At 36.1% G+C, this 13,417-nt stretch overlaps 1 protein-coding gene across 2 annotated transcripts in view; it reads left to right on the forward strand.

Annotated features, from left to right (window-relative positions):
• The window catches only part of GNAI1 (G protein subunit alpha i1), a 35,941-nt gene extending 22,880 nt beyond the window's left edge, over positions 1-13,061 (forward strand). The window contains exons 4-9 of one of the 2 annotated variants that reach the window (XM_021300614.2): positions 52-209; positions 2,011-2,139; positions 8,499-8,628; positions 9,876-10,029; positions 10,920-11,134; positions 11,231-13,061. In XM_021300614.2, coding sequence (XP_021156289.2) covers positions 52-209; positions 2,011-2,139; positions 8,499-8,628; positions 9,876-10,029; positions 10,920-11,110 — 762 coding nt within the window. In that variant the 3' untranslated portion in view covers positions 11,111-11,134; positions 11,231-13,061. Of the gene's footprint in view, positions 1-51; positions 210-2,010; positions 2,140-8,498; positions 8,629-9,875; positions 10,030-10,919 lie in introns of both variants that reach the window. The other variant, XM_013370279.3, reaches the window with a different exon arrangement.
• The last annotated feature ends 356 nt before the right edge of the window (positions 13,062-13,417 follow it).

The following is a 13,417-nucleotide window of genomic DNA, read 5'->3' on the forward strand; positions in this document are numbered from 1 at the left end:
ACTTGTTGGATTTATCAATTTTTGTCTCTGCTTTCTGTTTACATCCTAAAGGATGATGCTCGTCAGCTTTTTGTGTTAGCTGGAGCAGCAGAAGAAGGATTTATGACGGCAGAGCTTGCTGGAGTTATCAAGAGACTGTGGAAAGACAGTGGAGTTCAAGCTTGTTTCAACAGATCTAGAGAATATCAGCTTAATGACTCTGCTGCCTAGTAAGTACTATGTGACGAACAAGATACTCTTTTGTCTTGTAAATAGTAGGTAAGAGAACATAAAAGAAGTCTGATCTTTTTAGGAATTCTGCTCCCATGTAAATGGAAAACTTAGAAGTGTCTGGACGAAGATGTTGTTTACTCGGGTCAAAATGCTCCAACTAGGTTTCAGGGTTTGAAAGGAAGAAGTGTAGTACTGTGAATGAATTTGAGTTGTGTTCTGACCAGTTGTTTCATCCTCTTGAGGAATGCAAAAAATGCTTTAAGCAATTTTTATTACAAAAGCATGACTCAAGTACCTGTGCAGTATCTGAACATGTCTATGAAACTTGATTATGTGAGGTTAATCTGTGTTACCAAGGATAGTACTTTCATGTTCATAAGAGTTTTTCCTATGGGTCAACACTGCTGCATTTTTGTTGTTAATTAACGGTCTCTCTTAGAAATCTGTCAAGCAAAGGTAACAATCATGATGTGTATTGTATGATAGGATACTTCATTAAAAAAGCAAAGTAGTAAGGAATCAAGGGTGTGAGAAATAAGATGTGATAGGAGCAAGTAACGGTCAGTCAAGGAAGAGACCATGGAGGGAGAGGTGTGATGGTGAAGAAGGGCATAGCAGTGATACCAGCCTTATAGGGCAATTTTTTAAAAGCTTTATCCTTTTTAATTAATTTGTGGTATTTGAAGTTGGTTTCTTCAGTTTTTCAGCTGGTTCTTCAGTTTTTTAGAATAACTATACATAAATAAACATGCAGATGAGGTAACTGAATGGAGACTGCAGCTGGATTAATGTAATAAATCCTGAATAAATAGAAATGTGATCAAATTATATTGAAAATATGGTAACTTCCAGCCTGATTGTTACTTTTTTGCTGAAGTTATTTTAAGGATAGAGAGGGTAGATGGCAACAAGCTGAGCTCGTAATGACAGATCTCTTGACTTAGGAGTTAGCACTTCTATAAACTTTCTTCAACATGAAGCACTTCATCTGGAGGATCACTTACTTTCCTCTGTTAACTTCCTTTGTTCTGTTTTGTTGGTTTAGATACCCCTGCCTCCAATTTTGTAAGAAAACTCTTACCCCTGCCTCCAATTTTGTAAGAAAGCTCTTATTTTAGCCATACAATTGTATCCTTAAAATCACAAACTTCAGTTACACCGAGAGAAGAACATTCCTCCCCTATTTACTATGGGAAAAGCACAAATTAGATTTGTGTGGTTTGTAGAAATGCTGGGCTGCTTGGCCTTCATCACAAGAATTTTGGCAATGAAAGCATTCTTTTGTAGAAAATGCGTGCAAATAGAAATTTTCGAAGTTAATTGTTAGGCATTAAGCATTTTCTTAAACACATTAATTCCGGTCAAAACACTGAGTTCTTTTCATACCTATTATCAAATTCAGGGTAATTTTGGTCTTTGGTTCTAGTTAAAAGTAACTTGTTGCTCAGCAGGTTACGAAGATGAAGGGGTCTAGGTGGTGCAAGTAATATTGGTGTATGTATGAACCATGTTTGCATTTTGAGATTTCAAAAGAAGAATTCTATGTAGTGGAGTCAATTGCATACATTTTTCCCCTTCTAGGATGAAATATCTGTCTTTGTCTTTAAAGCTTATTTCAAAAAAACTTGGAAAACTGAGGGGAATAGTATGTCCTGTGTTTTGTCTTAACTCAGAGAAACCTATTTTACAAAAGTCAGACACTATATAATGAATGGACCTAGAACTTATGTAAGTCTTTGTAATTATCTTGTTACTATTTTATGAATAACTGAAAGTAGTATTTATTTTTACCTTCAGTTACTTGAATGACTTGGACAGGATAGCACAAACCAGCTACATTCCAACCCAACAGGATGTTCTCAGGACTAGAGTGAAAACTACAGGAATAGTGGAAACTCACTTTACTTTCAAAGATCTTCATTTTAAGTATGTAAATCATTCTTTGTGTTCATCTGTCTGTTATGGTTTCTGTAAAGTTCTGAAAGATGGATTTTCAGTGATGTAATTTAACAGATTTGTCTAACTATAACTTCAATTCCCTCTCTCTTCTCCCACCCTGCTTTTATTCTGAAAAAAATTTCTCATGCTTGACTCCATTTTTCTGAAGGGATGTAGGAGTTGTTGGAACTCCTGTAATAACTCAGAATGATTATGCAGATATTAAGTAATAACTGCTTTAGTTTTATTGAAGTTTTCTGTAAAAAAAAAAAAAATTATATGTAAATTAAATCTCAAAATACTGTTTTCTGCCATGTTAAATAGCTGTTCTTCTGTCAGATTCTGCCCTTTAAATTCAGTTGGAGAGGAGGAGACTTAGAAGTATTTGCTGGTGTTGTATGAAAGAGTAAATGCATTTTCCTGAAGAACTGTTTTCAAATGTGTTGTACTTTAAGGTAGTACTTTATTTAGTGATGAAAATCGTGATTTACTTTCCTGTGGTGTAGGATTTACAAATAATGTTAATATTCTAAACGTTTTATGTCCAAAGACATTCTATGATGAAAGCATAGGTTAGTATAAATGTAATAAGATTCTACCTCCTTCTGATCTGGAAGAATTAAAAGAAAACTCAGTACAACTCACGTTGCATCTGCATTTAGATTGTGCAGAGATTGTTGTCAGTATGTCTATACAATATATTTTAGTATCTTCATGGAAAGTTTGGTTTTTTCATTGTCAGTGCATTGCAGTACTTGCTATATCAATGCTTAAGACCATCAGTATTGTGTAAATATGTTGTTTCCTTGTTTTAGGGTTTAAGCATACAAAATTCGTATTCATCCATGAAATAATAGCTGCCAAATGGAAGCAAATGTCTTGCAAACCTAAGGAGAGGAGTCTTTATTCAGGCCCCTAGAGAGGTCTTCAGTATTCTGAGGAGCTATCTAATTTCTCACTCGATTTCCAATGTTCAGTTCTCTTTTGTAGATGGGTTTAAATTCTTCTACACTCTCAATGAATTTGTATGCAGATTGCTACTTCCAGTCTGTACTGATTATTAGAACTGTTACAAAGACCGTATGATTATACTTCTATAAAACGTCTAACTTTAAAATAGGCCTTTAGGCATGCTTAGCTGTAATGTTGTACATTTAAACACTTGTACAGCAGGTGTTTAAGTTCTAGGTGCCTTAGGAGATAGGCTCAATGATTTACTGGAAGGGCTTGAAAAAGTATATTCTTGCATAACATTGAAAAGAACTGCTAAGATGAACTAAAGGCATAAAAGGCTTGATTATACCAGGTTGAGGGTACATAAACATGACTAGCTGTGCAATATTGTGTACTTCAGTTTTTTTCTCATTATCTTTTCTTTCATGTTCTACTCTGTGTGTTCTTTGAGGTTGAGCGTCATTTCAGCCTTGTCTATGAAGCACTTAGCTTTGATTATTGATTCAATCTAAAATGCAAATAGCAACTCATTTTCATCCTGTTTCCATAGACAGTTTCAGAAGTTGAGTCTGATTATTTACTACTTTTGTCTTCAAAGAATACCTTATTTTGTAGAAATCTTCTGAGAATATAACAATTTCTTACGAAAAATCAGGTCTTAGTGTAAGATTATAAAACATTAGCATTAGAATTAACAGAAGTAATGACTAAAATTTAAGGTATTAATTATTAAGGTATACATGTACAAAATATTTTCCTATGGGTATAATCTTTAAAATGTTTTAAAGATGGCTTTATTCCATTGTAGAACATTAAATGGGCGAAGAGCATTGTCACTTGCGTGGCAGTATATACGAGTAGAAGACCTCAATTGAGGTCATTATGTTTCTCAATTTTTGATCAGAAAGCCAGGGGGTCTTTGTTTTTTCTTTTGATTTGTTTCCTTCTCTAGTTATTTTTACTGGATTTTTTATGTTGTTTTTGGTTTTTTTGTGTGCTTGTTTTTAAATAGAAATTGAACAACTCAGAACACTTGGAAGATTTCTAAAAATAACAACTGTAATTTAATCCCTTCTAGTGCAATTTACGTAATCATGTAGTACACTAACATTAAATTCGTAGGTTTTTTATCTACCTGTTCCCTCTGCAGTCTTACAGGCCATAGAAGATAGGAAAGGGGGATAATAAAATATATGGGTCAGTTTTAGTAAGTGTGTAATATGTGAGACTTCCCACATATGTATCATATTTTTATAAACACTCACCCTGCCTCAAAGAAAATATTTGTCAAATTCAGAGTCTTTTGCAAGGCTGGGGACTGGAAAGAACAACTTACATAACTTTAAAAAAGGAACTAAAGCAATCATAATAAATATCTGGTGTCCTTTTGGCCCATATCACATTTTATATGGGTACTGGAATCATGTTCTTTGCTTAAACAGTCTGAAAGAAGCAGAACATAGCAAATCTGGCAACACTAGCTTTCAGAAATATATTGTGCTAATGAAGGGACCTTGCATAAGTCCTTAAATTTGCACAGTTGCAGGTAAAGCATTCAGAAAGCTGCCCATTTAATAGAGCTAAGTAACATAGCTTAGCAGAGTGGTGACTGGGGAAGTGTCTTTAATGCTTTGTGTTTTGTCTTAATGTGGTATAGTCACCTTGTAACTTCATTAGGGAAGTCTGGTTTCTTGAAATAATGGAAAGCCGTTACAGCATTTCTCTAACACCTTCATTCTTTAGATAAGGGGGGTAGATTCAGCTGTTAAAAAATTCGATTTTTTTCAGCAGTGCCTTGTATGCCTTTATAGTTCATCATAGACTTTAACTTGCTTAAGCAAAATATGGTTGAGTAGTCAAACCATGGACGTTACCATGAATTTTAGCACTTGAGGCAAGTGCTTGAAAGACGGGTATGTACACCTTCAATAATTGGAAGGAAGAATTTGTAAATCATTAGTTCAAAACTTTTTAAAATTCACGTGCAGATTAAGGAGCTTCTATGAATGTTTCAGTCTTCTGGAACTGTGACTTAACAGGCTTCAGTATGATTTCTAACAGGACAGATGGAAAGCTTATGGAGTTTAAGACCACTCTGTTCAGAATAGCTCATTTTTCTGAAAGATGCTTTCAGCCTTATCTCTTTTTGTAAGAATTTTGTATGCCAAATAGATTTTTTTTTTTTTTTTGTTCTTCTTCTTTTCTGTGTGTCTCTTTCTCTGTATTCATATCGCACGGAGAAGCAGCTTTATTATGTAAAACAGTCCATGTTCTTATTACTTGCTCTTGAGCTGTTTGCTGTGAAACTGTGGTGCCAAAACTTCATCTAGTACTAGATTTTAGTATATAAAAATGTCAGTGAGTGCAAAAAGATCGTTTGTGTAAAGAACTGGGAGTTTGTGAGGTGCACTATTAGAAAGACAACCCCAAAAAAGAGGCAGACATCACTGTGAAATACACCGTGGGCAGAGAGGCTATTCTGAACTGGAGCAAACATTTCCAGCTAAAATCAGTATCTGCAAATACAAACTGGAAACCATACTTAATGCTCCAGAATTTCTGTCTTCTGCATGTTTCCTCTCTTCCCAGGATACATGCTGGCATCATAGTCTGAATAAGCCAAAATCGTACGGTACCTCTTGTGCAGACCTATTTTCTTTACATGTTTTTGCTGTTATTTGAAATAATACTTTTTCACAATATTGTTTTTATTAATATGGGAAGTTGTGCCATGTTTTCTTATACCTCTCAATAGCGATATTGATTGTAATATTTTTGCATTGAGCAGTGCCGTATTATTGAACTAGGTGAGACCCATGCAGATGGACACAATAGTACTGCCATCAGCATAAAGCATTTACAGAATCACAGAATCAACTGGGTTGGAAAAGACCTCAGAGATCATAGAGTCCAACCCTTGGTGCAACTCTAGTCCGTTTACTAGATCATGGCACTAAGTGCCATGTCCAATCTCAGTTTAAAAACCTCCAGGGACGGCGAGTCCACTACCTCCCTGGGCAGGCCATTCCAATGCCTGACCACTCTCTCTGTGAAGAATTTCTTTCTAATATCCAGCCTAAATTTCCCCTGGTAGAGTTTAAGCCCATGCCCCCTTGTCCTATTGCTAACTGCCTGGGAGAAGAGACCAGTCCCCACCTGGCTGTAACTTCCCTTCAGGTAGTTATAGAGAGTGATGAGGTCACCTCTAAGCCTCCTCTTCTCTAGACTAAACAACCCCAGCTCCCTCAGCCTCTCCCCATAGGTCTTATGTTCAAGTCCCTTCACCAGTCGTGTTGCTCTTCTCTGGACCCGCTCCAGTACCTCAATGTCTTTTCTGAACTGAGGGGCCCAGAACTGAACACAATACTCCAGGTGTGGCCTCCCCAATGCAGAGTACAGGGGAAGGATCACTTCCCTTGTCCTGCTGACCAGGACAGGGCAGGATACCGTTGGCCTTCTTGGCCACCTGGGCACACTGTTGGCTCATGTTGAGCTTCCTGTCAATTAGCACCCCCAGGTCCCTTTCTGTCTGACTGCTCTCCAGCAACTCTGCGCCCAGCCTGTAGCGCTGCAGGGGGTTGTTGTGACCGAAGTGCAGCACCCGGCACTTGGCCTTATTGAACTTCATCCCTTTGGAATCAGCCCATTTTTCCAGTCTATCCAGATCCCTCTGCAGAGCCCTCCTGCCTTCCAGCAGGTCGACACTCCCTCACAACTTGGTGTCATCAGCAAATTTGCTGATGATGGTCTCAATCCCCTCATATAAATCGTCAATAAAGATGTTAAACAGGACTGGACCCAACACTGACCCCTGGGGAACACCACTAGTGACTGGCCGCCAGCTGGATGCAGCCCCATTCACCAGCACTCTCTGGGCCCGGCCCTCCAGCCAGTTCTTAACCCAGCGTAGAGTACACTTGTCCAAGCCATGGGCTACCAGCTTTTGCAGGAGTATGTTATGGGAGACCGTGTCAAAGGCCTTGCTGAAGTCCAGATAGACCACATCCACAGCTTTCCCCTCATCCACCAGCTGAGTCACCTGATCATAAAAGGAGATCAGGTTGGTCAGACAGGACCTGCCCCTCCTAAACCCATGCTGGCTGGGTCTGATCCCTTGTTCATCCTGAAGGTGCTGTGTGATTCCATTCAGGATGATCTGCTCCATAACCCTGCCAGGCACCAAGGTCAGGCTGACAGTTGCCAGGGTCAGCTTTGCAGCCCTTTTTGTGGACTGGGGTAACATTGGCCAATTTCCAATCATATGGGACCTCCCCCGTGAGCCAGGACTGTTGGAAGATGATGGAGAGCGCCTTGGCAAGTTCTTCTGCTAGCTCCCTCATCACCCTAGGATGGATCTCATCTGGTCCCATAGACTTGTGAGGATCCAGATGGCTCAGTAAATCACCAACTATTTCCTCCTGGAATACAAGGGGCCTGTTTGGCTTCCTATCTCTGTCAACCACCTCCAGAGATGAGTTGTCCTGAGGGCCACCTGTCTTACTGGTAAAAACTGAGGCAAAGTAGGTATTAAGTACCTCAGCTTTCTCCTCATCTTTGTTAACTATATTTCCCTCAGGGTCCAACAGAGAATGGAGGTTTTCCTTGCCCCTCCTTTTGTTATTAACATATTTGAAGAAGGACTTATTATCCCTGACAGAATTGGCCAAATTAACTTCAAATTGCACTTTTGTTTCCCTGATTTTTTTTCTGCATGATCTAGCTATTTCCATAAATTCTTCATAAGTAGCCAGCCCTTTTTTCCACAGTCAGTAAAGTCTCTTTTTATTTCTGATTTCATTCAGAATCTCTCTGTTTAGCCAAGCCGGTTGTCTTCTTTAGTTGCTTGTGTTCCTTAGAAACTGTTGTCTGCAAAAAGGGAGCAATTTTCTTGTTCAGTTTCTCAGTTAATTTTTCTGTCTTGTATTCTATCCTGCCCTGTAAAGAATGAGACTTGTTGTTGTTTGACCCTACATGTCCTAGCGGCTACTGAAAAAGATACTTTATTGATTCATTTGGACTAAAGGTTGAATAACACTTTCATCTAGTTTACATTTAGTAAAGCTAACTGTGTATTTTTTATAGATTACAATTAACTTTGTTAATGAATTATGCTATTGTAAATAATTGGCTTTGTTTAGCTTTCATATCACACTTTCATGTCACACTTTCTTGTGTTTTGTAAAATGTTGTATAGGAAGGCTTTTAAGGTTTTATTAAAATAGTTTTTTTTTATTCTGAGATGTTAAATAGTAATAAAGGTTGCAGATTTTTATGCCTTTTCAAAAATTTTGTGATCAGACAGGCACAGGTGATAGTTTCAGATTTTATTGGTTAACATTCAGAAAGTTAGACAATCCGAAGTTCATTCTTTGCTTTGCGCTTCTGTTTTGCAGAATGTTTGATGTCGGTGGCCAACGATCGGAGCGGAAGAAGTGGATTCATTGTTTTGAGGGTGTTACAGCAATTATTTTTTGTGTGGCATTAAGTGATTATGACTTGGTCTTGGCTGAAGATGAGGAAATGGCAAGTACCTTAATGCTGAAGAAGGGAATAGTCGTTGGATAGAACCTAAATAAGTTTGAAAGGAAAGCTATAAATACATCTTTTGGAGTATTGCTGCTTTATAGAATGTATGAGTTTTGTGTAAAAGATCTCAGAGAAATGGTGATAGAATTCATACTTTTGGGTTTCAAAGCATTTCTTTATTCTCAAAAGGAATACTATGAGACAATTATTCTTTTCAAATACACTGATGTTTTAAAGGATGCATATATTAATGAGGGTAGATTGTCAGTAGTACACATTTTAGTCTCTATGGATGCTAAAAGTGTATAATAAGAAATTGTTTGACTTACTTGTTTGTACTTTAGCACATGTTTTATTTTCCTTTCTTTCCTTAGTCTTCAGCTTTTGTTTCTTTCTAAATGTGTTTATCTGATATCTTTCCCTAGTCGCAGAAATCTTGCTCTTCCTTCTCCCTTCCAACCCCCTCCACTCCCTTCTCCTCTTTCAACTTGTGACTCCTTCTTTGTGTGTACTCCTCAGTATACACAAAGTGTGTGCTTTTTACTAGCTGACTGGTCTGAAGTACTGCTTATCTATTGTGTGAATCATTAATAAACTTCTGTGTTCTTCCTCATTCTACAACTTCTCATAAAACATAGGGGAGGAAAGAGAAATTAAAAAAACACTCTGAAGTCAAATGTAGTCAAAGAAGGTCATAGCTAGCATCCTGCTACTTAAATGTGACTGAAGCTTGGCTGAAGTTAGATCGTTTTTCTATAGTGTTAAAAATTAGGATAGGAGGAAAAATATCTGCACACTTGATTTTCTAGTTCCATAGAATTTATTATTTTTTTTTTTACTGCTGGAATCTCAACGAGGTGCAGAATTTGGTTTTCAATTTCTGAAAGATCTAATCAGTATAAAACTAATTCAGGTAACTCAGCGACTCTGTAGAATATCTCTGCTGCAAAATGTGAAAACACGCAGAAAACTTCTAACATCTTAAACAGCATAAGTCTGGAAATTAGAAATTAATAAAATAAATAAAAGTAGGGAAAATAAAAGTAGTTGCTTATACTTGTGAAAGTGTTCTTTGTAGTGGTCTTGGCCTCTCTGTATATCCTGTGGTAAAATGGGAATCTGTATGCTAGAAACTTAGTTTTATAACTTCTCTAGTTCATTTGTAACTACTCAAAAATATGTATCCTGATTTTACTACTGAAGTCTGATAAAATACAACAATGTGTTTTTTTTTCCAATTACAGAATCGGATGCATGAAAGCATGAAATTGTTTGACAGTATCTGCAACAACAAATGGTTCACAGACACTTCTATTATTCTCTTCCTGAACAAGAAAGATCTTTTTGAAGAAAAAATCAAAAGGAGTCCTCTCACTATTTGCTACCCTGAATACGCAGGTATTGGAGAGATGCCAAGTTTGTTTGTTTTTTTTTTTGTTAAATTAGTTCATTTTTGATGCACAAATGAGGAGTTTAATGGCTCCTAAAATACTTAAATGAAATAAAGCTGAAGATGGTGGGGAGATGTATTTTTGGATCACAAATAAAATACTGGTAAGTCAGATTAACCTTTTTAACCAGGTGAAGTGCTGGCCCACTGATACCACTTATGTTACTGCTGCAACTTTTTTCAGCCTAATTTATTTAGCCTGTTCTTTTTTCTCATGTCCTGCAGGTTTTGTAGTTAGGTGTAGTTTTTTTCACTAGCAGAAATCCTTGAAGATACATGAGAATTTATTTGAGCAGGGAGTGTACTTATGTGTTAGAAGTAGGTTACTTACTTGGGAAATACGTAGCAAAAGAGGATGAATTAATTGAATGCATCTTAGAGCCTTTGTTTTCATTGTAAATTCAGACTATGCCATTGTGTAGAAAATAGCATGTTGGAGGTAAAAAGCTCAGGAGAAATATGGATGTGAAATCTTTGGGAAAAACCCAAACCTTTTTAAAGCATAAAATTTGAAAGTAAGTAACTTGAATGAAGGAAACAAATATCCTACTCTAGGCAACAGTGGTGGGTCATTGACTTGTTCTGTCTGCCACTTCAGTAAATGGAAAGGCTCTTCCTGCAGCTGGAATTGAATTGAGCTCTTAGTTTCTATTCTTAAAAATGTGTCCAGAAGGCTTCCTTCAAGTTTTATTTATGGTATCTTAAAACAATGGTTGTGGAATTACTCCTCTTCGGGTTTAGGTTAACTATTTCCAAAGAACCACATCCTTCAGAGATATAGTACATCTTGTTCTTTCTCAGTTTGAAACCTGCTTACTGAGCAATTTTCTCCTTCTAGGATCAAACACTTATGAAGAAGCAGCTGCTTACATTCAGTGTCAATTCGAAGATCTGAACAAGAGAAAAGACACAAAGGAAATCTACACTCACTTCACATGTGCCACAGACACAAAAAATGTGCAGTTTGTTTTTGATGCTGTAACTGATGTCATAATTAAAAATAACCTTAAAGACTGTGGCCTCTTCTGAAAACAGACAAAAGGCTGTTAAATGGTAAATTACATGCCTGAAAACAGGACTTGGGCATTTGGAATATGCCCATGTAAAACCTGCATAGATATACTTAATTCTCTTTTATTTTATTTCTAGGTTTGGAGAACGACTTCACACAATTCTAATCTGATTCTTTTCAAGGTGACAGAAATATGGAATACATTGTGCTGAATGATAGATCAGTACTGTACTTGCCTGTTTTAACAGCTTTATTTATGTTTGTCTTGTAAATTTAAGTAATTAGTTAACACTGAGATGTCAGTTGATTGTATGTAAACTTATAATTGTAGTAATGTATTTGTATAAACGTTGGATGGAATATTTTAGTAACTTGATGTCCTCTAAAATTTCCATGTTTTATGAAGATACTCTTAGAGGAGACAGACACTTTTTGCCTTGGGATTATTTAAACATCTTGTAAAATTAAATTTTCTTTTCATCTTAAGGGTGCATGCTGCCTTATTCTTTACTTTTGTTGGTAATACTGTATATGGTATTAGCTTTTTTGATATTTAAACAGCCTTGTACACCTGCTCAGATTTAAAGAAACATAACCAATAAAACTTGTTTTTGCCTTAAGTTTTGAAAAAAATCTTTTTATAAATTTAAAGTAAATGCAAAGATTATTTTTTAAATTGAAGTGAAATCCACAGTTTATGAAATCTGAGCTTTGCAGTCTCTGCAGTGCAAATGTGGAAACACTGAGTAATTTAAGGTTCAACTATCATTGAAGCTGATGGAAATGTGAAAAGGAAATTGTTAAAACCATTCATATCAATAAAAAAAAGTTTGAAACTGTGGTCTTTGCTCAGTGGAGTCAATGGCAAAATTACGTTTGGGGGTTTTTTAGTAGACTGTTAACAAAGGCTGGACTTCAGAGTAAAATTTTTTTTTCTCCCTGCTTAAGAAGCAAAATCATTTTCTCAAACTTTTTGCTGTTTTCTGGTAATAAAACTAGTGTGGTAGTTTAATAACCATAGAAATATCAGGTCCTCCTACAAGACATGGCACAGTGGGCTCATGGATTAAAGCAATTTCCTGTTGCGTATAAAAAGAATCTTCAGTATTTTGAATAGGGTGTTTCAGTGACTTGCAAATGGTGATTCTTCAATTTCCCCTATAACTATAATTAAAGTCTTACAGGTTTTTTAACTTAATAAGGAATATGATTTTCTTCTGGTTATGCTTTCATTATGTTATTTGCTATCTTAGGTACATATCATCAATTGCCTTATGGGTAGTGCCAAAACTGATTTTTTTTTAATACCGATTTTAAAATGAATAAGCTTCTATTTGTAAATAAGTTTATGGATGGTTGTCTTAAATGTATGTCATGTAGAAAATACAAACCTACCAAACTTGGAAATACAATTTTCTATAATTGTGAAAATATTTCAGGCAGCTACAGTACACCTTATGTTCTTTGAGAAGTAAATAAGTCTTTGAATCTGTTGCTGTTTTTCCTATAGTATTTTAGCATTTTTGTTCTTAGAAATGTTCAACCAAAATATTTAAGTAATTGTTTTGTTATTTTTAATTATGTATGTGTTTCATTTAGCCCTCAGCTTGAGTAAAACTTATCTGCACTTCTCATTCTTTAATGCTTTCTTTGTTAGGTACAGAATTGCTAAATGCATTTCAAATGAAAGATTAGAAAGGAGAACTTATTACTGGAGGTTGTTAGATATATTGGTACAGTATGAGCTCTTTCAGCAGTTATGGTAAGCAATCTGTATATCCTGGGCTGCTTTTAATTGTGCTTTACAGTTCTGGATACATAACTGATTTTAAATCTCGTTGAACTACTTTGTGGAAATTGTATTTACACTTACATTCAAGTTGTTTTTTGTACTTAATGTGAAACAAAAAATTGGAATTAATCAAATTACATAAATAAATCTAAATTTTGTGCCTTGCTTGAAAGAAATGTTTTTTCATTAAATGTGCTGATTGAAGTCTTTTTGCATTCATCCTGTGGAGATAACTAGGTAGTAAAAATGAGAACACAGGAAGTCAAGAGTAAATTCAAAAGCTTTATGCAAGAAACAGTAACATGAAAATGAACATAAATTTATTATTATTGTTTAATGCCTAAATGTTTTCCTAACAACTTCAATTGGAGAATTTTTGGAATTTCATAACTGGTGTTTTCTGAAGTATTTACGGCTTCACACAGAACAAAATTGTGAAATGCTTTTGCATGCTAGTCCAGGCAGAAGAGCTTGCCTTTTCTGACTTGATGAGTGGGCAGCGGGTATGTTCCCTTATAGCTGCTCTGTAGTG

The sequence above is a fragment of the Columba livia genome, chromosome 1 (genome assembly GCF_036013475.1).
Source record: "Columba livia isolate bColLiv1 breed racing homer chromosome 1, bColLiv1.pat.W.v2, whole genome shotgun sequence".
Taxonomy (NCBI): Eukaryota; Metazoa; Chordata; class Aves; order Columbiformes; family Columbidae; genus Columba; species Columba livia.